Genomic DNA, 25,596 nt, shown 5'->3' on the forward strand with positions numbered 1-25,596 from the left:
ATGTGCGTTCCTTTCTTGTCCATGCATGGTTTTATAGGAGGTTTATAAAAGATTTATCAAAGATATCCGTTCCCATGTGTCAGTTATTGCAAAAAGACGTTGAATTTGACTTCAATGAAGATTGCAAAAGGGATTTTAATGTGCTGAAACATCTTCTTACTTCTGCCCCCATCATTCAGCCCCCAGATTGGAGTTTGCCATTCGAGATAATGTGTGACGCCAGTAAGACTGCTGTTGGAGTTGTTCTAGGACAAAGAAAACACTGGGTCCCCCACGTTATATATTATACATCAAATACTTTGGACAACACTCAAGCAAATTACTCCACCACTAAAAAAGAGTTGCTGTCAATTGTTTTTGCATTACAAAAATTCAGACAGTATTTGTTGGGCACAAAAGTCATAATCTTTTCAGATCATGCAGCCATTTGGTACCTTCTTGCCAAAAAGGACTCAAAGCCAAGGTTGATTAGATTGATTTTGTGATGGGTTTTGAGCATTCTAACACTTCCTAAGTGTACATGAAACTCTAATAACCTTGGATCTATGTTTGTCTAATTATCATGCAAAGTTGAATTCCAAGGTTATATTCCTATCTAGCATTCATGGGGAGCAATTTCTAACTTGAATGAAAGATAGAATAACTTACCTTGTTGTTGCTATGTTCCTAGAAACCTTGTGAGCCTAGCACCCCAAGTGTGATGCCACAAATGCTTCACACAACACCAAATGCTCTTGGAAACACTTTTGAGAGAATACACACTACTAGAAATCGGCCTAGCCCTCTAGTTTCTTATGTGTAGCCGATTTTGGTGGAGAATGGGATCCTTATATAGTGTTGACACATCTAGGGTTACACCATGTAAACCCTAATGTGTCATGACTCTTCATTTCCATGACCCATGGGTTTGTAACTCCCATGGAGCATCCATGGAGCATCCTATGGGTAGAACCCAACTTGACAATCCATGGAGCCTCTTAGCCCACTATACAAGATATGAATGATTTACATAATCAACCCATATATTTAATTAGTTATCTTTTGATCACTTAATTAATTCCAAATTAATCCTTTGATCAAACTAATCAAATGATATTATTAATATATTAGAACTTACAATATATTAATAATCTCCAAGTGTTATTCCTCTCATTTAGTCTATCCAATTGCATGGTGCCATGCAACCCAAATGGACCATGCCGGGTCGGGTCAAGTACTGACCAGAAATAGTTATGGACTTAGACACCTTATCCAACAGTCTCCCACTCGGATAAGTCTAATAACTATAACTCCAGTACTTCAGGAACCGACCGACAATCGTAGCTCTTTCAAGGTCTCTCAGAACTGAGAAGATGTTGATACGCCATTTAAGATAAGTGATCATATAATCCTCTGTTCTAGATATCAGCCGGACAAATACATGGAACAATGTCTTACTTATTGTCCAGCACTTTGTTTCCCGGTTTCTGATTTGTTTGACAAAGAACTTAATTGAACACATCAATTGAGTTCTGACCGGGCCCGGTACATAGGTCAAAACAAAATCATCGAGGGGCCCAGATATCAACTTCTAATCCAAGAAGGAACAGATAAACTTCGACTCATATGTTTGTTCTACCACTCATTGAATTATACACAAAAACACGTTTTATAACATCGAGTTACCAATGCCTTTTCGTACAATCAACGCATAACCAACTTGTAAGTAACAAATCATATCTCTAGGTTTGAAGACTTATATGATATTACCGTCTCACGATCACTCGAGATAGAATTTCATGAAGTGATTCCAGTGAGCGTGGGTTGAGTCCAATGCTCAGAACTTATGAGAACTCATGATTGTTGTAGCCTTGTCCAACACCTTAGACCTCTGCAACCAATCATGACAGTCTTGATTCATACCTACTTCCGACATATGACCGACAGTGGAGGTTTGAATAATATGTTATACTAAAGAAAATTATTCTGGAAGTCAAAACATGCAAAAGAAATATAGTAAACAATCGACAAGAGATAGCAACACTTTACTCATAAATAAAACACCTTTTATTCACCATCTAATGTCAATTACACTTTACAAATTTCGAGGTTATCTAATTACTAAATCTAATATCATCCTTCGGACCTATGCTCCGAGCATGCTGGAGATGCTTAACTCGAGTCAGTCCCTTCGTGAGGGGATCTGTTGGGTTGTCATCCGATGATACCCTCTTTGCCACGAGGAGTCCTTCTTCTATTCGATGTTTGATAAAATGGTATTTTCTGTCGATGTGTCTGGATCACCCGTGACCCTTGGTTCCTTGGCTAAGGCAACAGTGCTTTCACTATCACAGAAAATTTCCATTGGCTCTTTAATAGCTGGTACAACTCGAAGGTCTCCAATGAAGTTGTTCAGCCATATCGCCTCCTTTGCCGCCTCGCTAGCTGCAATATACTCTGATTCACAAGTTGAATCAGTTACTGTCTCTTGCTTGGAACTCTTCCAAGAAATTGCTCCTTCGTTTAGCGTAAAGACCCAGCCCGACTGAGAGCAGAAATTATCCCTATCAGTCTGGAAGCTAGCATCACTATACCCTACATCAGGTCGAGTACACGTCATACCATACATGATCGATCCTACAGTCGAAGCATAAGGTATTCGACTCATTTCTGCTATCTCAGCCTCAGTGCTAGGGCTTTGTGTCTTACTCAGTCTGGCGTTACTCTGGATGGGTAACTCTCCTTTCTTGGAGTCCTGCATGCTGAATCTCTTCAGCACCTTATCCAAGTAGGTACTCTGACTAAGTCCAATTTGTCTTTTACTCCGATCTCTCAAGATCCTTATCCCTAGAATATAGGCAGCTTCTCCTAGGTCCTTCATAGAGAAACACGTCCCAAGCCAGGACTTAACTTCCTACAGAGTTTGGATGTCATTTCTTATGAATAGTATGTCATCCACATACCATACCAAAAAGCTAACTATACTCCCACTAGCCTGGACATACACGCAAGACTCATCTTCACTCCTAGAAAAGCCAAATTCCTTGACCTTTTCATCAAAGCAAAGATTCCATCTGCGAGGTGCTTTCTTCAATCCATAAATGGATTTCTCAAGCTTACACACTCTATTAGGGTACTCGTTGCTGACAAAACCCTCTGGCTGACTCATGTAAACATCTTCAGCCAACTTTCCTTAAGGAAAGCGGTTTTGACATCCATTTGCCATATTTCATAGTCATGAAATGTAGCTATGGCTAACAGAACCCGAATAGACTTAATCTTGGCTACTGGAGAAAAGGTCTCATCATAGTCCACTCCAAGAATTTGAGAGAAGCCCTTTGCAACCAGTCTAGCCTTATAAGTGTGTACATTACCATCCATGTCGGTCTTCTTCTTGAAGACCCATTTGCACCCTACTGTCTTACGACCTGGTACATTCTCAACCAAGTTCCAAACTTGATTGTCATACATGGACTGTATTTCGCTGTCCATTGCCTCTTTCCACTTGGCTGACTCAGGGCCTACCATGGCTTCCGCGTAACTGTTAGGTTCATCCAGACCTATCAGTGTCTCGTCACTGATAAGTGTATCTCCTTCTGCAGTAATATGGAATCCATAGTAATGCTCAGGAGCATTCCTAACCCTTGTGGAACGCCTCAGAGGTACAGACTTGTCAATTGGCTCAATAGGAGTTTCCTCCTCAAGTTGAGTGCTAGAGTTTGAAGTTCCTTCACCGCTTGACTCTTGAATTTCTTCAAGATCAACTTGCCTCCCACTGTTTCCTTGGCTTATGAACTCTCTCTCTCTCTAAAGAAAGCCCTCCTAGCTATAAAGACCACATTTTTACTAGGTCTGTAGAAGAGGTAACCAAAGGATTGTTGTGGGTAGCCGATGAAAATACACCTCTCGCTTCGGGGTTCGAGCTTTTCATGAGTCTCGTGTCTCACGAAAGCCTCGCAACCCCAAATCTTGATGTGGTCTAGTTTGGGTACTTTACTAGTCCACAACTCGTGAGGAGTTTTGGCAACTTTCTTTGTAGGGACTACATTAAGGATATGGGCGGCAGTCTCTAAGGCATACCCCCATAATGAGATTGGTAGCGAAGCTCGACTCATCATGGAACGAACCATATCCAACAAGGTTCGATTACGCATCTCATCCACACCATTCAGCTGTGGTGTCCTGGGAGGTGTCAATTGTGAGACTATCCCACATTCCCTTAGATAGTCAAGGAACTCTGAACTAAGATACTCACCACCACGATCGGATCGGAGCATCTTAATGTTCCTGCCCAATTGATTCTCGACTTCCTGTTTAAATTCCTTAAACCTTTCGAAAGGCTCTGACTTATGCTTGATCAAGTAGACATATCCATATCTACTGTAATCATCAGTAAAAGTCAAATAATAACGATTAGCATCCCTTGTGGCATGTTTGAATGGTCCACACACATCCGTGTGTACAAGGTTCAACAAACCTTCACCCCTTTCACACGAGCCTGTGAAGGGTGACTTTGTCATTTTTCCAAGTAAGCATGATTCGCAACTATCATCTGACTTTAGGTCAAATGACTCCAAGACTCCATCCTTTTGGAGTTGGCCTATGCGTTTCTTGCTTATATGTCCAAGACGACAATGCCATAATGACGCTTTATCCAAGTTATTATTATTAACAGAATCAATACACAATACATTATTTCCTAAGTTATCAACCACAGATACTGTTTCATACACGCCATCACAAGGTAATGCTTTGAAATAAAGAACATTATTAAAGAAAGCATTAATCGAACCAGCTTCATTATCAAACGAAAAGGTGAAACCTTGTTTATACAATGCATGAAAGGAAAGAATATTTCTTGCCATTTCTGGCGAATAACAACACTTATTCAAATCTAAACTAAACCCACTACTTAGCGATAAAGTATAAACTCCAATCTTGGTGACAGGTAAAGCTTTCCTATTCCCCATGATTAATTTTATTCTTCCTTGCTCCACATTCTCACTTCTTCTTAGTCCCTGCAAGTCACAACAAATATGAATACCACAACCGGTATCAAGGACCCAATATTTAGAACGGGGTGAGTTATTAGAAATGATAGTGTAAATAACTGCATGGTTGGGTTTAACTTTCCCATCCTTCACATCTTGCTGGTATTTTGGGCAGTTCCGCTTCCAATGTGATTTTTCATGGCAATAGAAGCATTCAGCCTCTTTTGTGTCAGAACAAGGAGTGACGAAACCTTTCTTGGTTCCACTTGAAGAAGAGCCATCAAGGGTCCGAGCCTTGGTACCCTTAGAAGAGCTCTTTCTCTTCTTCCCTCGACTTTTCCCGATTGCCAAAATCAGAGTAGAGTTTGGAGTAGGAGTGTTAACAACCGACTTCCCCTTAAGACTTGTTTCTGCGGTCTTGAGAAGTCCCTGAAGTTTGCTGAGTGTGACCTCTTCCTTATTCATGTGATATGTCATGCGGAATTGATCATAGCACGATGGTAAGGAGTGCAAAATGATATCTATTGCAAGCACCTCAGGGAAGTTCACATTAAGCTTCAGCAATCGATCCACATACCTTTTCCGTTTCTGCATGTGGCTCGTGACGGCTTCCCCGTCCTTCATCATGGTTGTTATCATGGAGCAGATGATTTCATACCTCTCTTGTCGTGCACTTTGATGGTATCTTTCCATCAGATCTTGGTGCATTTCGTAAGGGTAGAAATCCTCATAAGACTTTTGGAGTTCTGTTGTCATCGTGGCCATCATGATGCATGCCACTTCGTAGCATCCCTTTCATGTGCCTGGAAGTCAGCGATCTCTTGAGGAGTTGCAGTGGTCTCATCAATCTCCTTAAGCTCCTTGTCAAGGACATATTCTTTGTCTTGGTAGCGGGTAATCATCCTGATGTTTCTGATCCACTCATTGAAGTTGGATCCATTAAAAGTGACTTTCCCACACAAGTTAATAAGGGTAAAGGAGCCATTAGGGTTAGAGCCAGAAGCAACATTTTTTGAAGACATCTGAAAGCCAGAAGCAGCATTGTTTGAAGACATCTGAAAGAACAGGACAAGATTAGTTTAGATATTAAGAGAATCCTTAATAAAACACCCAAATGTAATATTAAGGCTAGGACCCAATCACAATATATTATAACTTAGAAGAGGTATGCCGTAATCCAAGCTATAACATATTTGAAAGGTAGGTGAATGACGATTCACCAATTTCCACCACGAAAACCGAAATATTAAATATTAGGTTTTTGATTGGTTCTTAGAAATTCCTAGATTCTTTCAGATTCAATGACCTTTTCAAAGGCATGTTTCAATCTCAAGTGTGCCCTCCAAGTTTTGTGACCGGGATACCGAGGATCACAAAACGAGGTGTGAAGTAACCATGCAAATCACTTGGTACCCTTAAAATTTATCACTCAATCGATGTGCCGGTAAACCACACACGCTCCATCGATACTATAATAAACCTTAAGTCACCCTTTACCTACCTTGTTAAGTCCAAGTTAGTGTGGCGGTTAACCACACACGCTCCACCAACGATTTAAACAAAGTGTAAAGTGTAATTTCATGGATTAGCACCTTATTCACATTTTTCCTAAAGTAACTAAGATTGGGAATTTAATAAAACATTTAGTTACTTTATAATATTCATCATACTTATAATGAGAATTTATAAGTCCTTGTCTTACCCGTTCGGCTAACGACCCTCCACCGGTCAAGCAAGCAGTGGGTGAGAGTGGACACCCATTAAGTCGCCATTTTATAGGCAACAACCTTATACCCACCTTATAAACCGGCTTTGTGAATGAGGCGTACTAGCGGTAAGACGACTTTCTTCTTATACATATATATATATATATATATATATATATATATATATATGTATATATATATATATATATATATATATATATATATATATAATTATTACATCATAATAATATAAGTATAAGGGTTGAATTTTAACTTTTAAAATTCTAAGGGTTGGAACTAAAGTTTTTAACATGACTTTACTTGTTCCAAAACTTGAGGGCAAGTTTTGTAAACTTCCAAAACTTTTCATTTCTTGTAACTTATGAGTTTATTAGAGTAATAAAATGAAGACTCTTCATTTTTCTAACTCTTGTGTTCTTTTAATGGTTTTTAACTCAAGTGACTTTTGGTTTTCCATAACTTGAGGACAAGTTATGGACTCCATTAAAACACATTATGATCAAGAATTAAACTACCACATAGGTTACAAATAATTCCTATGATCATCTAAACATCATAAGATCAAGAATATGAACATGAATATTATGAACATGAACACTTTCATGAATCAAAACTACACTTAAAACTTTGTAATTTTGATAACTAGTTGTTGTAAATGGAATAGCAAAGACATTACACCATCTAAAACAAGTTTTCAAGTACCAAAACAGTTTAGGGTAATGTTTCTAGTCCATTTCCAGCAACTAAAGTCGAAAATCTGCACTCTGTGGCTCCTACTCGCCGAGTGCATGAACCTACTCGGCGTGTAGGTTGAAGATACCAGTGAACTCGGCGAGTCTCCCCATGGACTCGGCGAGTCTCGCCATGGACTCGGCGAGTTCATCAGGCAGACAGCTAGTTTTTCGACTTTTTTCAACTTTTAAGCACAAATAACAAACAAACAAGCCTAGGCTCTGATACCACTGATGGGTTTTGAGAATTCTAACACTTCCTAAGTGTACATGCAACCCTAATAACCTTGGATCTATGTTTGTCTAATTATCATGCAAAGTTGAATTCCAAGGTTATATTTCTATCTAGCATACATTGGGAACAATTTGTAACTTGAATGAAAGATAGAATAACTTACCTTGTGGTTGCTATGTTCCTAGAAACCTTGTGAGCCTAGCACCCCAAGTGTGATGCCTCAAATGCTTCACACAACACCAAATGCTCTTGGAAAGACTTTTGAGAGAATACACACTACTTGAAATTGGCCTAGCCCTCTAGTTTCTTATGTGTAGCCGATTTTGGTGGAGAATGGGATCCTTATATAGTGTTGACACATCTAGGGTTACACCATGTAAACCCTAATGTTTCATGACTCTTCATTTCCATGACCCATGGGTTTGTAACTCCCATGGAGCATCCTATGGGTAGAACCCAACTTGATAATCCATGGAGCCTCTTAGCCCACTATACAAGATATGAATGATTTACATAATCAACCCATATATTTAATTAGTTATCTTTTGATCACTTAATTAATTCCAAATTAATCCTTTGATCAAACTAATCAAATGATATTATTAATATATTAGAACTTATAATATATTAATAATCTCCAAGTGTTATTCCTCTCATTTAGTCTATCCAATTGCATGGTGCCATGCAACCCAAATGGACCATGCTGGGTCGGGTCAAGTACTGACCATAAATAGTTATGGACTTAGACACCTTATCCAACATTTTGCTGCTATAGGAATTTGATATAGAGATTAGGGATAAAAGTGGGAGATAAAATTTAGTAGTTGATCAATTGAGCCGGCTCACCCCACCTGAAGATCCGACACCAATCCGCGAAACATTTCCTGACGAGCATCTATTCGCTGTTCAGAACCCTCCTTGGTTTGCTGATATTGTGAAATACTTGCTCTCCAGAGAACTCCCTTCAGATCTTACTCGGGCCCAGAAAGATAAAATAAAGAAGGAGGCGAAAAGATATGTTTGGGACGAATCGTATCTAAGGAAACACTGTGATGATCAAGTGATTAGAAGATGTGTACGTCAAGATGAAGTCAAGTCAATCCTGAATTTATGTTGCATTAGTGTCTAAGTCCATAACTATTTTGGTATGTAGTTGACCCGATGGTGCATGGTCCTTTTGGGTTGCCTTCACCAAAGCAACTTGATAGGATGAATTATGGAGAGAAAGGATTAAATATGATTTATTAATATATTATGGGAATAATATATTAAAGGAGAAATCATATTGTTTAATTAATATTAGTCAAGAATTAATTGGTAATTAGTTTTGTGACTAAAAGAGATTAATTAAACTTAAGGGACTGGAATTGTAATTATAAGATAATTGCAATTTGGGCCATGGATTGCCTTATATTATAAGGTGGACAAATTCTATGGGGGAAGCCCATATGAAATCGTCCAAGGCCTTAACAAAAGGGCTCCATGGGTTGCTTAGGGCTTAAGTAACATAATTAGGGTTTCCTTATTAGATAACCCTAATAGCCTAATTATATATAGATCCCTTAAGGACCAAAAACGTGGCTAAGCTTCTTGCTAGGGTTTCACACGAGTTTTGGTACCCTCCATCCTCTCTCCTCTTCATCCTCTTGCTTACGGTGTTTGTGAACCATTAGAGGAGTGACACCTGTGACTCTAAGCCTTCCAAAGTCAATACAAGGAGATTTGGGATTGTTATTGCTACATAACAATCAAGGTAACATTATAAACCTATTCTCATGTTAATATGATTACTTAAATACTAGAATTAGGGTTTATAGTCTTGGATAACTTGCATGTACAATAGAGAAACCTAGATCCAAGCATTAGGGTTTGTATGAGCACATAGGATGTCTTATGTCTAAAACCCATCAGTGGTATCAGAACCTTGACTGGTTTCTATTGTATTGATGTTTGATATGTTTAAAAATTCGATTTTTTGGTTTCTGGAGGCTGGACTCGCCGAGTCCATGCAGACTCGACGAGTCCAAGCTTGACTCGACGAGTCAACTCGTCAGATGGGGATATCTTCGCGATTTCTTGCTGTTTTTTGCTTATGGAAAGTTGCCTTATCACATTAGATCAATATAGATCCATTTTTTTTATATATATGAGTATATTCTTGATCTAATTGAAGATATTTATCAATTAATAAAATATTTGTTTCCTTATGTGATAATTGATTAATTATTTTGATTAAATTGGTAAATTGTTTTGCAAGAAATCATTAAATAAATCAAATATGGATAATTATGTGATTAATTGTTAATTTAGATTATTTGTTATTTGATCCTTATGTTATGAAATGTTTCATATTTTCCCCTTAGGTTTTATAGTTTAAATTTGAACCCAAAAGTTTTTTTGTTTTGAAATTTAAATAGTTAAAACCCTAATGTTTTGAAAAGGTTTCAAAACGAGCCCTCAAGTTTTGGAATTTAACTTTTGATTAATAGTTTAATTTTTGATGTATATTTAAATTCTAAACCCTAATGTTTTGAAATGTTTCAAAACTTGCCCTCAAGTTTTGGAATTTAAAAGTTGATTAAAAGTTTAATTAAGGTGTATAATTAAAAGAGGTTGAATAAATCCATAAAGTTTAGGTTTACAATTTAATTGAATTAAAAGTATAAGTGTTAAATTAGACCACCTAGTATTCTAAAAGTGTAAAATACACCCTATACTATATATATAACATTAAAAGTCTAACATTATATATATGTATGAGTAAAAGTTAGTCTTACCGTTAGTAGGCCTCATTCACGAAGCTGGTCTATAAGGGGTGTTTAAGGAAATTGCCTATAAAATGGCGATTGAATGGGTATCCACTCTTACCCACCGCACTCTTGACTAGTGGAGGGTCGTTAGCCGAACGGGTAGGATAGGACGAAACCTTCCATTATAAGTATAATGAAGTATAAAAGTAACTAAATGTTTTCATAAAATTCCCAATCTTAGTTACTTAGGCAAAGGTGAATTGATGCAATTCCATGAAATTACACTTTGTGCCCTTGCGAAGACGTTAGTGGAGCGTGTGTGGTTTACCGGCACACTAAATGGTTCCAAGCAAAGGTAGCAAAGAGTGACTCAATGTTTGTCATAGTTCGGTGGAGCATGTGTGGTTTACCGGCACATCGAATAGGTGACTGTAACATGTGGGGGCACCATGTAGTTTGCATGGTTATTCACACCCGCTTTGTGATCCTCGGCATCCCAGTCACAAACAAGAGGGGAATATCGAGATTTAAACATGCCATTGAAAGTTCAATGAATCTCAAAGGATCTAGGAGTTTTCATAGATTTAAAACTTAAATTTCTTTTTCGTTTTTCATGGTGGAAATTAGTGAATCGTCATTCACTTACCTTCAAATATTCTGTAATTAGGGTTACGACATCCCTCTCCCGAGTTGTAGAATAGTGTGTTGGGTCCTAGCCTTAGTATTTCATTTGGGTGATTTGATAAGGACTCAATCTATCAACTAACTTGAATTCGTTTTTCTCCCGTTTTGTAGATGTCAAAGTTCGACAACTATGGTCTTCCTAAATCCCATGGAACAAACATTCCACATGAAGATGATATTCCACGATTCGATCAAGAAACAAGAGATCATGCTTCACTTCCTCCACCTCCTCCAATTATTCTCGCTAACCCACAAGTTCAAAGGCTTGAAAAGTTCAAGATCACTCAAGCCCTTTTGGCAAGTAAACATAAAGAAGGAAAGTTGGTGTGTGCACACGTCCTAGGGATGAAGTCACACATTGATAGGTTAAGAATGTCGGGATCCGTTGTTTGTGAGAAAATGGCTGTTGATTGGGTTCTTCAGTCACTTCCTAACTCATATAGTGAGTTCGTAAGAGAGTACTATATGATGAACCGCGATGTGACTCTTATTGATCTCACCTATATGCTTATTGTTGCTGAATCACCAATGGTTTGGTGCAATAGAAAAGCAAAGTTGATTGGTGAATCTGCCTTCAAGACCTCTATGGATATAGACAATGGCAACAAAAGACATGCTATGATCGAAAAGTTTGATCATAAGAGAAAGGCAATGTCTGAAGTAGTTCCATGTCATGTTCCAAAAGAGTCAATTTGCTTTTATTGCCAAGAGAAAGGGCATTAGATACGAAGCTGCCCTATTTACCTAAGAGATCTAAGAGATGGGCGAGTCAAAACGTATGGCTCTGATTTAGGTAAAATCCATTGACTAACTCTTTTAAGCTCCTATCCTAGATTCTTAATACATAATGTGATAAGATTACAATTGATGTTTTGTAGGATCGAAGAAAAGAAAGGAAGCTTAGGGGAAGAAGTGAGCAGAATCTAACCGTGAAGAAATGGATTTCGATCGCATTACTTGAAGATTGGATTCTTGAGCTGCTACTTAGAGTTAGAATAAGATTGCTAAGAAAAATGTATTAGCATAGTTTTTCAATGAATTTCATTGTAAGGAAAAATTGTAAGGACAAGTTTCAATTGGACAGAAACTTGGAATCATGCAACTTGGTTGCACGATGAATGAGAAATTTCATATTTGGAAATTAGACTAATTCGTTGACAAAGTGTCAAATGAAGGACTAGGAGATCGAGTACACAAAGTTGCGTATTGATCAAGTCCACCATAAGAGTAACAAAGATATTCGCCATGATTTACTAAAGGTTTAGTAAATATGATTATACTTAAGATTAAGTGTAATTCTGAATTGATCGGAAAAGTTTAAATCAGTAGCAATACGAATAAGAAGAATCAAGTAGGCAGAAAGATAAAAGTTTCTCCATTCTAAGAAGAAGGGAGAGTACCTTTTATGCTTTATGATAGGTCTTAATGATTAAGAACCATATCTCAATTGATCCTCTAAGTGAGTCTTAGTACAATTGTTTGTCTAAGAAGAGGAATCAAGAATTGAAGCAATGGTTAAAATCAAGAAGTCAATCATACTTCATTCCAATAACAAGTCTTAAAGTTAATATTGTGACATTGAGTGAAAAAGTATTAAGAAGGTTTATAACATTCATCAAATGAGGAAAGTTGTGATGTCTTGGATAAGAACAAGACCAACTAGGACCAATTTATGAAGTGTTTTGATAAAAGCTACACTAACTCTTGAATATTTGTTTGTCAAGAAATGCTTATTGACAAGAGAATCTTATATGTCAAGGAGTCAGTGGGAGTCTTAATGGTCTTGAAGGGTTTCAAGAACAAATCAAATAAACCTTATCGATCATCACTAGCACACGAGTTGAGGTTTACAACCTATCGTGTTGACATTATTTTTGTGTTGTTCCAATTGAGTTAATTATGCATGTGAGTTCTATGAGTTCTCATTTTGAACGCATAAAAGGCAAGGCACCTTAATCAATGAAAGGTACATTGATAGGAAAGGGTGAGCTGCTTAACTACTTGGAAGACATGGTGGGCAGCTGTGCTACCATAAGGCAAGAAATCAAGATTAAGAAAGTTCAGTCCATATGAGTTTGAATTTGTCGTAAACTTTGGTTTTAACAAATTCACATGGATAGGAACACATACACCGTTTAAATCTAAGTGTCATAAGATTTCCTCCTTCATGAAAATGATTGTGAGGAAATGCTTTCACTAACAAAGATTTTAAGAATATAGTGATTGTAAAATTGCGTTCTCAAATTCGATTATGGTTACGGTATCCCTTTCCATAATTTGAATTGTGAGGTTTGGCAATTAGTCTTAATTGTTTAGACACACATATGAACTATCTAAGGCAAAGGTGCATAAGTTTAAGAGGCCTTGATAAAAGATTATCAAAGCATTAAGTATTAGAAACATGGACTTAAGAAATTCAATAGGTATTGTTTTTTTGGAAGTCAAGATGTTTATGAATACATGTCGAAGCTAGTAAGAGCATAAGTGTTATGTTTTATTGTCACACCCCCAAACCAAGGATGGCGGAAACGTCCAGGGGTGGACGACTTCATGTACAGTATCACAACAACGTGTATAATAGTGCTCAAAGTAAATACAACCATCATAAATATAATTGAAAAAGTTACACCAAGTATATGTTTACATGTTTCAAAATCAATTACATTATGATGAAAAAAATAAATTGCTGACGGTTTAACGTCCCATCCTCAAAGCGCTGAAGTTTTCCTGTTTCACTGATTTCCTGAGAATACAAGTAGTTTTGAAAGAGTGTCAACAATTAAGTTGGTGAGTTGATAAGAGTTTTGTTTGGAGTAGAAACCGTTTTCCTTATAAAATCGATAGAGTTGATTTCCAGAAAATCCAATATTTTCTTAACTAAGTGTAAACAGAATATTCCTATATGATGTATTAATGAACCCTAGATTGACCTGTAGATTTCCCCTATAATCGTCCAGCGTCTATAAGTTATATAAGATTTAGGTTAGATAAAACGTTGAATATAATGGGTCTGCCCTAGGTCCACAACCAAACAAGGAACAAGAGATGAGGCGGGCCCACCAATTCTAAGCCAATCACGACTAGATTCTATATAACTCTAACATATACACTTAGAAATTATAGCTGAAAACTAACAATGCGAAAGTGAATGTGGACTTAAACCCAATAACCGGAACCAATCCTGGTGTAGTGCACGGAATAGTAATAGTGACTGTGAACATAAACTATGCATACTATAGTTTACCAAAAGTGGTGGTGATGGTGAATATAACCTATTCATATCATAGTTCATCAGATAGTAATAGTGATTAGTGAACATGAACTATGCATATTATAGCTTATCAAAAGTGGCGGTGACGGTGAATATAACCTATACATATCATAGTTCATCGGATAGTAATAGTGATTAGTGAACATGAACTATGCATATTATAGCTTATCAAAAGTGGCGGTGACGGTGAATATAACCTATACATATCATAGTTCATCGGATAGTAATAGTGATTAGTGAACATGAACTATGCATATTATAGCTTATCAAAAGTGGCGGTGACGGTGAATATAACCTATACATATCATAGTTCATCGGATAGTAATAGTGATTAGTGAACATGAACTATGCATATTATAGCTTATCAAAAGTGGTGGTGACGGTGAATTCCTTACTTGTAATTAAGTTCATAGTGTAGATGAAACATAAACTATACCTATTATAGTTTATCACTTTGTTTGTAATATATATATTCCATAACTATACCGAATATAACTAACGTGTTCGTTTGTGGGGGTATAATGGCTTAACTATATTTATTACAGTTTATCATAATTATCCATAGTGGTAATATCTCTTTTGTATGTGTAAAACCTTTAATAATGTGTTTGTTATATAAATAACCCTAAACTATACCTATTATAGTTTATCAATTATTTGTGTGGGTAGTGAGCATAAGCCTTACTTGTCATAATTTACCAGAGTTTATATTTTAATGGATATAGCCTTGTAATATCATTTATATATTTACCATACTTGTGGAGGTGTAAATCCATTTGTTTTCTGATGTATGTCTATATAAGAATACAAAATTGTCATATATTGCAACTACACATAATCACATAATGATGTATACCTTGCTCAACATGTTACAAGGTGAAATGAAATTTATAGTGTTTTTCTGTTAATAACATTTTCTGTAACTGTTATTGGAAAAATTGTAGAAAAATCATAAAATGTCCAAATCAAGTTCTGTAACTTCTGAGAGTTTGGAAAATGAGTCTAGTTTGTTCATAATTTTTATTATAATTTTTAATGACTTCTTACTTATGTGAAAAAGTCCATAATCACAGACTGGTCCGGATTGATGTTTGAAATGATAGGCAGTTTTGTAAAAATCACCATAAATTGTAGAAAAATCGTATGGAGATGTGCAAGTAGTCATTTTAAAGCTAAGAAGTGGAACTACATGCACCTAAAACAGTTTTGAAAACTAAGATGTTTAAGTTGTCCAAAACAGTCCGTGAATGGGGTTGAACTTTTCTGATGAAGGCTGTTAGAAAAATTTAGCTATGTTCTTGGTGTTTTAACTTGTATTCCCCCCTAAAAACTTGATAAAACATGAAAATGTAGGGGTATGAACTCACCTTACGTGTTTTCAGTAGATGATTGTTGAAGAATGGAGGTGTTTAACTCAAGAACACTTGGAGATGCCTTGAAGATTTTTGAGAATCTAGCATCATAGTTATGGGGTTTGTATAAGCTATCAATGATTTGAGTAGAATGAAGTGTAAAAATCACAAGGAGGATGAATTACACTTACCAAGAGTGGAAGAACACTTGATGATCAGCCTTGAGATCTTGAATTAGAGAGAAAAGTTGGAGAGAAAAAGTTGGAGTTGAATCTTTGGTGGAATGAGAGTGATTGAAAGAAAATGAGGAGAGAGGTTGAGTGACCAGCCCTAGAACGTGGGGATGGCTTGTGAGAGGGGTAAAAAGTACAAGGAAATGACAAGGTATGGTGGGGAGGAGTGTGGGTTAATCATGGAGTGGGTATGGGGTTGCTTGTGTCATAAAATAAGGTAAGGTCAACACTCTACCTTTGTACTTTACCTACTCTCTTTTGGATAAAGTTTTATCCTTAAAATGTGATTAAATCATTAATTTAGGGGTCTTATATTTTAAAATAAAGTTTTTGGTGAAAATCCTATGTCAAAACAATTAAAAACGGGCTTAAAACGTGAATTTAATCGAAAACCGGGAGAAAAAGGCTTCCCAGCGAGGCCTCTCGGTCCTAGGCCGAGGTTCGGTCCCTAGGCCGAGGTTCGGTCAGGATGGTGCTGATTCGGAAGCGAGAGGCGCGAGCCAGAAGCGAGAAGCGAAGGGCGAGGGTTCGGTCCGAAGAGAAGTCAGAAGCGAAGGTCAGGAGGGAAGCTTCGGTCCTCGGTCCTCAGAAGAGATGGTTCGGTTCGGAGATAGAAGGCGAGAAGTCAGAACCGAATGAACTGTAGTGAACAGTAGTGAACAGTACCTTCGGGTTCGGTTAGTGAACAGTACCTTCGGTTCGGATCAGCAGCCTTCTTCATCAGGAGGGTTCGGTTCCTAAGAGGGGTTTCGGTTCCTAAGAGGGGTTTCGGTTCCTAAGGTCCGTTTTTCGTGTAGACTTCCGTTTTTGGGCTGTTTTCGCCAAATTCGAGGGTCGGGATGCCCCGAGTGATTATAGAAAGTTGGGAGAGATTTCGAGAGAGATTTGAGAGAGATTCCACATACTCAGAGAGATTTGGGAGAGATTTGACATTCTTGGAGAGATTTCACATACAAAGAGATATTTGGGAGAGATTTCATATTCTTAGAGAGATTTTGGAGAGATTTGACATACTTGGAGAGATTTCACATACAGAGAGATATTTGGGAGAGATTTCACATACTTAGAGAGATTTGGGAGAGATTTGACATACTTGGAGAGATTTCTCATACAAAGAGAGATTTGGGAGAGATTTCATATACTTAGAGAGATTTGGGAGAGATTTGACATTCTTGGAGAGATTTCTCATTCAGAGAGAGATTTGGGAGAGATTTCACATACTTAGAGAGATTTGGGAGAGATTTCACATACTTGGAGAGATTTCTCATACAAAGAGAGATTTGGGAGAGATTTCACATACTTAGAGAGATTTGGGAGAGATTTGACATTCTTGGAGAGATTTCTCATTCAGAGAGAGATTTGGGAGAGATTTCACATACTTAGAGAGATTTGGGGGAGATTTGACATACTTAGAGAGATTTAGGAGAGATTTCTCATAGAGAGAGATAAAGTGAAAACGATTGAGAGAGGTTTCATTGGTGACCTTTTTGAGTGTTCGGCTTTGCAATGCAGGGTCCGTATGCCCCGTTAAGCCTTGTTTAAGGATCTTGCATACTCCCGATGAGTATGCAACATTGTTTTATCGGTTTGGCTCGCCACGTACCACAGTTTTAGGTTAAGGAGATCTAGATGTACGCACTTTTCAATTTATGATTTCTCATTAGAACAGAGAGTTGTTTAGAAGTTACTTAACGTAAACTCTAGTACTCACGGCAAAATGAGTGGACCGGTTTGACTTGTTGACTTTAGTTGACTTTGACTTGACTGAAAATTGACGGTTGTCACATTTATAGTAATCATCATGATAGTGGGAGCATAAAAGTTATGATTATATGATTATTATGGAAAGTATTGCAAGTTGGCAATATTAATTATAGAAAAACAAGAGTCATACCTTGCAAAGTAGTAAGGGTTGTAAAGTTGTTTAGCTATAATTAAGGGAGAGAATATTATGCTTCATTTCAAATCTAAAGGCTTAGGTTGTGGAAAGTTAATAAATTTAGTCAAAGGTACATAGTGTGTTCTTAAAATTTCGATTATGATTGCGGCATTCCTCTTCACAATTCGAATTTTGAGAACATAGCAAATAAAACATTATCCGTCGTGTCCCATACGCTTCGGGTATAGGATCGATTGCAAATGCTTTAATGTTTGACCATTCTAAAATTTTTCCAAATGTCTAGCGCATTTAGAGGGAAAAAGGACTAGAATCGGTTTTGACTAAAATAATTAAACAACTATCAAAGGACAATCCAAAGTTCGACGACGATAAGTCGCTTGTGAGTAGTTGGAAGCATGGTATGGAATGGACCATATCGACATCATTACGAATAGATAAGATTCTATTAAGAATGAGTTGTCATATGGAAAATATGGAAGCGTCTCCATATTGGGAATTGAATATTAAAATGAAAAATCTATTACTAGATTAGAAACTTTTATGCAAAAGGATATTCAAAGGAATGTACTTTAAGTGAGAGACATCACGTCTATGGAATTGTCTTGTAACAATCTCCGATAGAAGACTTTGTAATATCATCGGCAATAGTCCTTGTTACTTTGGTGCAGTGACATTACGAAAGGATAGTTGCATAGAATGGTAGAATCTAGCATATTCTATAAGTGGCAAGAATTTGATATTCTTTCACTTATGAAAAAGGATTTGGAGTTGTGAAATAAGTATGATTGAAAATGTGTTTATTTGATCAATTTCACAAAGTAAGAACCATAGGCAAACATTGTGTGCATGATAAGAGCATGGGACAAGTGTAATAATTCAAGTAAGAAGTTGATTACCCGAAACAACAAATAATGAGTAATCGATATGGTGATAAATAAAAGGTGTTTTATTTATACTCAAAGGTTTGAGGCCATATGGGATTAGTATTATTCTTGTGTTTCACATTTGCATGTTTTGACTTCCAGAATAATTTAATTGGTTAAGAACAGTTAAATTATTTGAACGGGCCACAGTCATTCATATGTTGGAAGTAGGTATGAATGAAGACTATCATGAATTGGTGTGTGGATTGTCTAAAGAGAATTAGACATAAGCAAATGTTTGCTGCAATGTTCAAGAGTGCTTATGAATATGAATTTGAGCATTGGATTAAACCCACGCTCACTTGGATCACTCCATGAATTGTATCACGAGTGTGAGACGATAACATTTATATTCTTGAATCCGAGATGTGTGAGTTGTATCTTGCAAATCGGTTACACATTGATAATATGTAAACGCACTAGTAACTTGGTGTTATAAAACATATAGTTGTGTGTGATTCGGTGAGTGAGTGCAAGCAAGCATTGTATCAAAGTTTATCCGTTCCTTTTATCCAAAGTAGGATAAAAAGCGATATCTTTGGGCCCCTGATGATTTAGTGATGACAAATGTAAATGCTTGGCCGGGCTAGGGCTAATTTGATTTGTTCAATTAGTCAGTCGTCATAAATCGGGAATCGAGATATAGTACAAAGAGAATGATTTGAAATCATATCTCATACAATATCTAGAATGGAGGAATATATGATCCCTTATCTAAGGACACGTGTATCTGATAGGATCAGAGTTGACAGCGGCTTTTGTCACACCCCAAAACCAAGAACGGCGGAAACGTTCTGGGGCGGAGGACGTCATGTATAGTATCACAACACAGTAAATGTAAATAAGCAAACAACATCATCCATTCCATTAAATATATAATTTTAATACAAGTGTGTTCTGTACAGTTATAGACACCAAAATAATGTAACACAAAATAATATGAGATGAGTCTTGAATGCACTCCATCTTCTCAAAAGCTGGCCTCGGTACCTGTCTACTGATGACCTGAGAATACAAGTTATTTTGAAAGAGTTTATCAGCATTAAGCTGGTGAGTTCATAAGTATTTTAGTGTCAATGTTTCTTGTAAAAATGTTTGAACCTTTCTCAATGTATAAGTCTGTAAAAATGTAAGCAAATGTTTAAAAGTGTTTGTAAAAATTTGAATCTCTCAGAAAATCCTATATTTTCTATAAAAGTAACCTTCTACCAAGGCTAAACTGTTTTGTAAATCTGTCTGTTGTAAAAGTGTGTGATTTCCCAAGTATAACTATCATTTGATAAAATATAGTTTGTACATTAATGCTTAAGTGAGATTATCACTAAAATATGTAATGGGTAAATCATTGTAGTACTGTAGCTTTGTATAATAAGACTACTCTTGTACTAAATACTACTACCTTAAACCGGATTTATATTAAGGTATATCGTGATAAATTGCACCATGCTATCGACTGGTAACAACGACATAATGAATGGTCGTAATAAAAGAAATGACGTTTGGCACCCGCAGACCTGCAGGTCCGGCTGTAGCTAGCAGCAAGGTGTAGGATAGTCAATCCAGTATAGATCTATACGCAAACTCACGCTCTCCCTCCAAGAGAATTCTGGCTACAACTCGGGCCATGACATTTAAGGCATGCTCCGACACAGTGGATCACGATTATCAACGTATTTATGTATATGTATCGTTTCTCGTTCTAGTATGACTGTATATGTACTTGTTTCTAGTATAGCTGTATATGTATTGTTTCTAGTATATCTGTATATGTATTGTTTCTAGTATATCTGTATATGTATTGTTTCTAGTATATATGTATATGTATTGTTTTTAGTATATCTGTATATGTATTGTTTCTAGTATATCTGTATATGTATTGTTTCTAGTATATCTGTATATGTATTGTTTCTAGTATATCTGTATATGTATTGTTTCTAGTATATCTGTACATGTATTGTTTCTAGTATATCTGTATATGTATTGTTTCTAGTATATCTGTATATGTACTTGTCCTGTGTTACCCCGATGGTAACTAACTAATGATGTACTGATAAGTATGAATATGGAAGTACTTTTATGTCTATATATGTATATATGATATATAAGTAATATTGAAACGACCTTCGGATGGTCACCCGAAATCCCACCAGACCACATCTCAAGGCGCGAAAAGGAAATAGGGCGGATGGCTTTCCTAAGTCCTTTAAACATTATTTATACATCTATACATATATGGGCATGCAATTGAATATATAAAAGCATAAATAAGTTTTCCTAAAACATTTGAAGCATAAATATAATTTCCAGAAGAGATCGACTTGATGTCGATCTATAAAACAATTTGAAGGCATAAGTTGATAAAATCATTTAAGTATAAGAAGCATTTGTTTGAATCACAATCTATAAGTAAGTTTGGATAGTAAAACAGTTTGTAAAACATTTCAAAGTAAAGCAGTTTGATAAACAGTTTGAACAGTGGTAAAAATCGTTGTTTTCCTAGTTATTAATCACATGTGATTAAATGCAATCACATGTGATTGCAACAATAACTATAAGTATTTGACTTGTATCCCCCCCATAAAGTGCTTAAAACATTTAAAATCTTCTCAAAGGTTGATTCAAGGGGTATGAACTCAATTGTGGTGAGTCGTTTGAATTGCAGTGTCGGATACCGTGCTAGGTGGCAAACGGAGACTGGTTTACACGCACGAGCCTAGTTATCATATAATAAGCATATATATAACTAATTAGACAAATAATAACTTCAATAAATAAGTTAAGACACTTAGAAAACATGTAAACACTTTTATGAGTGTTTAAGGTTCAAATGGTTGCATCTAAGTTGCTACGGGACAAGGCAAAAGGGTTTGAAACATCAAATGGCCTTGTATAGGAGTTCACCATCCAACAACCCCACACCTTGGAGTTTACGGCCGTAAACTCATGGGTTTATGGCCGTGAACTCCTCAAATGGTGGTTTTGGGTGTTTTGTGGTGCTATCTTGCTTCTAGAACACTCCTAGCTTTGTTGGAATAACACATGAAGTAGTTTAAGGCTCTAGAATACTCCATTGTGGAGTTTACGGCCTAAAGTCCATTCACCCTAGAGTTTACGGCCGTAAACTCCTATGGGGTGGTGGCTTTTAATTGTTTTGAGGCCCTTAAACATCAAGGATGGCTTCCATGAATTTATCTAAGGCTAATGGGGACAAGAGGCACACTTTTGTGCCTTCACTTGGAGTTTACGGCCCAAGATATGTTCCTTGGCCGTAAACTCCTTTCAAGGAGTGATTTTTATGTGTTCTACTCTCCATTCTAGTCCCAAGTATTCAAGGTAAATTGTCTTAAGGCTTAAGGTGTGCTTGGAATGATTTTTACCCTACAAAAAGGGGTTTACGGCCCAAGAGGGGTCCTTGGCCGTAAACTCCTACAAACTTGTGATTTTGATGGGTTTTTGATGTTCTAAATAAGCACAAGTATTAGTGGGTAAAGTCCTTAAGCATTAGGGGGAAGTTTAGGGCACTTATGCCCCTTTAAAAGGGGTTTACGGCCCAAGGAAGTTCCTTGGCTGTAAACTCCAATGACTTGTGTTTCTTGGATGCTTTTTGGCCTATAAAGATTATACCCTAACCCCTAAACAAGTTGTCTAACAAGGAATCGGGACTAGGAAGCCTTTATGTTCCATTTTGGAGTTTACTCCCCAAGAACGTTCTTGGGCGGTAAACTCCCGGATCTTGTAATCTAAACGTGTAATTTATGTTAATAAGCACCTAAGAAGTATTGAAACACATTTAGTAAAGTAGACTCACAATATGGGATGAAAACCCGAAGATCCGTCAGAGAGAATATGGCTTCTCTCTATTTGGAATTGTGAATAATGAATTAATTTAATTCAGAAAACTATTTATAGTCCTGGAATATTTTGGCAGAAAATATTTTTATTCCTGATGTTGGACTGTAACATTATGAAACTTGAAATGCCCAAATTTCACAAAACCAGGAGTATCCACTCTCCTGATATCATCTAAAACATAAACCCTAATGTACACAAACTTGTTCGGAAAAGCTTGAAAATCACTGAAACTGAATGGAAATTTCGTACAAATGGAAATTTCGGGTTGTCACAGCTTTGGAAAGCTACAATTGCAGATCAGGATCTGAAGTCATACGCTTAATAGTTATTAGACTTATCCAAGTGGGAGACTATTGGATTAGTGTCTAAGTCCATAACTATTTTGGTATGTACTTGACCCGATGGTGCATGGTCCTTTTGGGTTGCCTTCACCAAAGCAACTTGATAGGATGAATTATGGAGAGAAAGGATTAAATATGATTTATTAATATATTATGGGAATAATATATTAAAGGAGAAATCATATTGTTTAATTAATATTAGTCAAGAATTAATTGGTAATTAGTTTTGCCTTATATTATAAGGTGGACGAATTCTATGGGGGAAGCCCATATGAAATTGTCCAAGGGCTTAAGGAAAGTGCTCCATGGGTTGATTAGGGCTTAAGTAACCAAATTATGGTTTCCTTGTTAGATAACCCTAATAGCCTAACTATATATAGATCCCTTAAGGACCAAAAACGTGGCTAAGCTTCTTGCTAGGGTTTCACACGAGTTTTGGTAGCCTCCATCCTCTCTCCTCTTCATCCTCTTGCTTATGGTGTTTGTGAACCATTAGAGGAGTGACACTTGTGACTGTAAGCCTTCCAAAGTCAATACAAGGAGATTTGGGATTGTTATTGCTACATAACAATCAAGGTAACATTATAAACCTATTCTCATGTTAATATGATTACTTAAATGCTAAAATTAGGGTTTATAGTCTTGGATAACTTGCATGTACAATAGAGAAACCTAGATCCAAGCATTAGGGTTTGTATGAGCACATAGGATGTCTTATGTCTAAAACCCATCAATTTATGCCATTCAGAAGCTTGTGGAGGGCATTATGGTCCACAATGTACTGCACGCAAGGTCTTGGACATCGGTCTTTTATTGGCCTCATATTTTTCGTGAATCTTTTCTATTTTGCAGAACCTGTGAAAGATGTCAAATGACTGCGTCTTTGAGATCTCGTAATCAAATGCCACTTACTCCGATCTTGGTATGTGAAATTTCTGACGTCTGTGGTATAGATTTCATGGGTCCGTTTCCTCCTACTTTTGGGTTTGTATACATCTTACTTGCTGTGGATTATGTATCCAAATGGGTCGAGGCAAAAGCTACACGAACAGACGATGCCAAGGTTGTGGTTGATTTTGTCAAGACCAATATATTTGCAAGGTTTGGGACACCAAATGCTATTATTAGTGATCGGGGCACACATTTCTGCAATCGCACCCTCGAAGCAATCCTCAAGAAATATGGTGTCACACATCGGGTATCCACATCATATCACCCACAAACCAATGGGCAGGCTGAAGCTTCAAACACACAGATCAAGGGCATTAAAGAGAAAATCATCGATCCGGTCAAGAAAGATTAGAGTATTCAATTCGATGATTCGTTATGGGCTCATCGGACAGCATACAAAACTTCTATTGGTATGTCACCATATACAATTGTTTTTGGCAAACCTTATTGATTACCGGTTGAATTGGAGCATCGAGCATATTGGGCTATCAAAAAGTTGAATATGAGCATGGATGAAGCTGGGAAGAAAAGAAGTTTGGATATTCAAGAGTTAGAAGAAATCAGGAATGAAGCTTACGAGAACGAGGCAATCTATAAAGAGAATACGAAAGCGTTTCACGATAAGATGATCTCGCGACAGGTATTCACTACCGATCAAAAGGTACTCTTATATCACTCTCATTCAAACTTATTTCCGGTAAATTGAGGTATCGTTGGGTGGGACCATTTGTTGTTAATAACGTGTCTGATCATGGTGCTATAGAAATTAAGAGTGAACAAACAGGAAAGATTTTTAAGGTAAATGGTCACCATCTCAAACCATTTTACGAGGGGTTTCATGTTACAAATGAAGAAGTATAGGTAGTCAAGGTCCCGACTTACCGCAATTGAGGAAACTAAGTAACAATGTCGAGCCAACGACAATAAAAACGGGCAGCTTTCTGGGAGGCAACTCGGGCGTTTGCTTTGGTTTTTGTTTTTGAAACTTCTTTTTAATTTTTGTGTGTTTTTAGCTACTTAGGTCGTTTCTTTTAATTGAATCGTGCTTTTAAAATAAAAAGGAACAGAGAGATTTTGTAAAAAGTCGAAAAATAAGGTTTTTGTGGAACCTGCGACCGCGAGTCTAGTGTTTACGATCGCAGGTTATACGGATTAGGGTCGCAGCACGAGGTCGAGGATTTTTTGGGTCGTTTTTTACAAAAAAGCAAACCTACGATCGCAGGTATAGCCCTTGTGATCGCATGTATCACGTTTTTGTTCCCGGCTTACTTTTGAAAGAAAAAAAATCAATTTGAGGATGTTTTTCAAAACCTGCGATAGCATGTTTCCCCCTAGCGATCGCATGTATCCGTTTATTATAATCTATCAGTTACCTTGCATTGGAAAATGTGCCCAACGGTCAAAAACAGTCAAACCTGTGATCACAGGTTCCCTCCTATGGGCTAGATCTGAAGTTGTAACTTCAGATTTGGACCCTCCTTGGATGATTGAGTGATAAAGTTGATGTATTGGTTGTGGTTGGAGTCCCTCTTGGACTAGAAGCTCCATTAAGAACTTAAAATAGACATTTGGAGGCTTTATAGCCACGCATGCACGTAAACTTTGCAACTTTACGTGGTAAGTGTGCCCTAGAGGCTTGGATTTGTGATTTGGAGTCGCTGCATGGCTCAAAACAA

At 37.0% G+C, this 25,596-nt stretch overlaps 1 protein-coding gene across 1 annotated transcript; it reads left to right on the plus strand.

Moving 5' to 3' along the window:
• Window positions 1–74: 74 nt before the first annotated feature.
• LOC145068284 (uncharacterized) lies at window positions 75–24,272 on the plus strand. The gene is made up of 2 exons (XM_079015234.1): window positions 75–463; window positions 23,822–24,272. The coding sequence occupies exons 1-2, from the start codon at window positions 75–77 to the stop codon at window positions 24,270–24,272; spliced, it is 840 nt and encodes a 279-aa protein (XP_078871360.1).
• Window positions 24,273–25,596: the final 1,324 nt, after the last annotated feature.

This window comes from Lactuca serriola, chromosome 8 (genome assembly GCF_051521515.1).
Source record: "Lactuca serriola cultivar US96UC23 chromosome 8, Lser_US96UC23_V15, whole genome shotgun sequence".
NCBI lineage: Eukaryota > Viridiplantae > Streptophyta > Magnoliopsida > Asterales > Asteraceae > Lactuca > Lactuca serriola.

Excerpts from the sequence above, each read along its gene's own strand:
- LOC145068284 (XM_079015234.1), top strand. The coding sequence starts at position 75 with ATGTGTCAGTTATTGCAAAAAGACGTTGAATTTGACTTCAATGAAGAT. Across the intron at positions 464-23,821 it reads AAAAAGGACTCAAAGCCAAG|AACCTGTGAAAGATGTCAAA; the intron begins GTTGATTAGATT and ends TCTATTTTGCAG.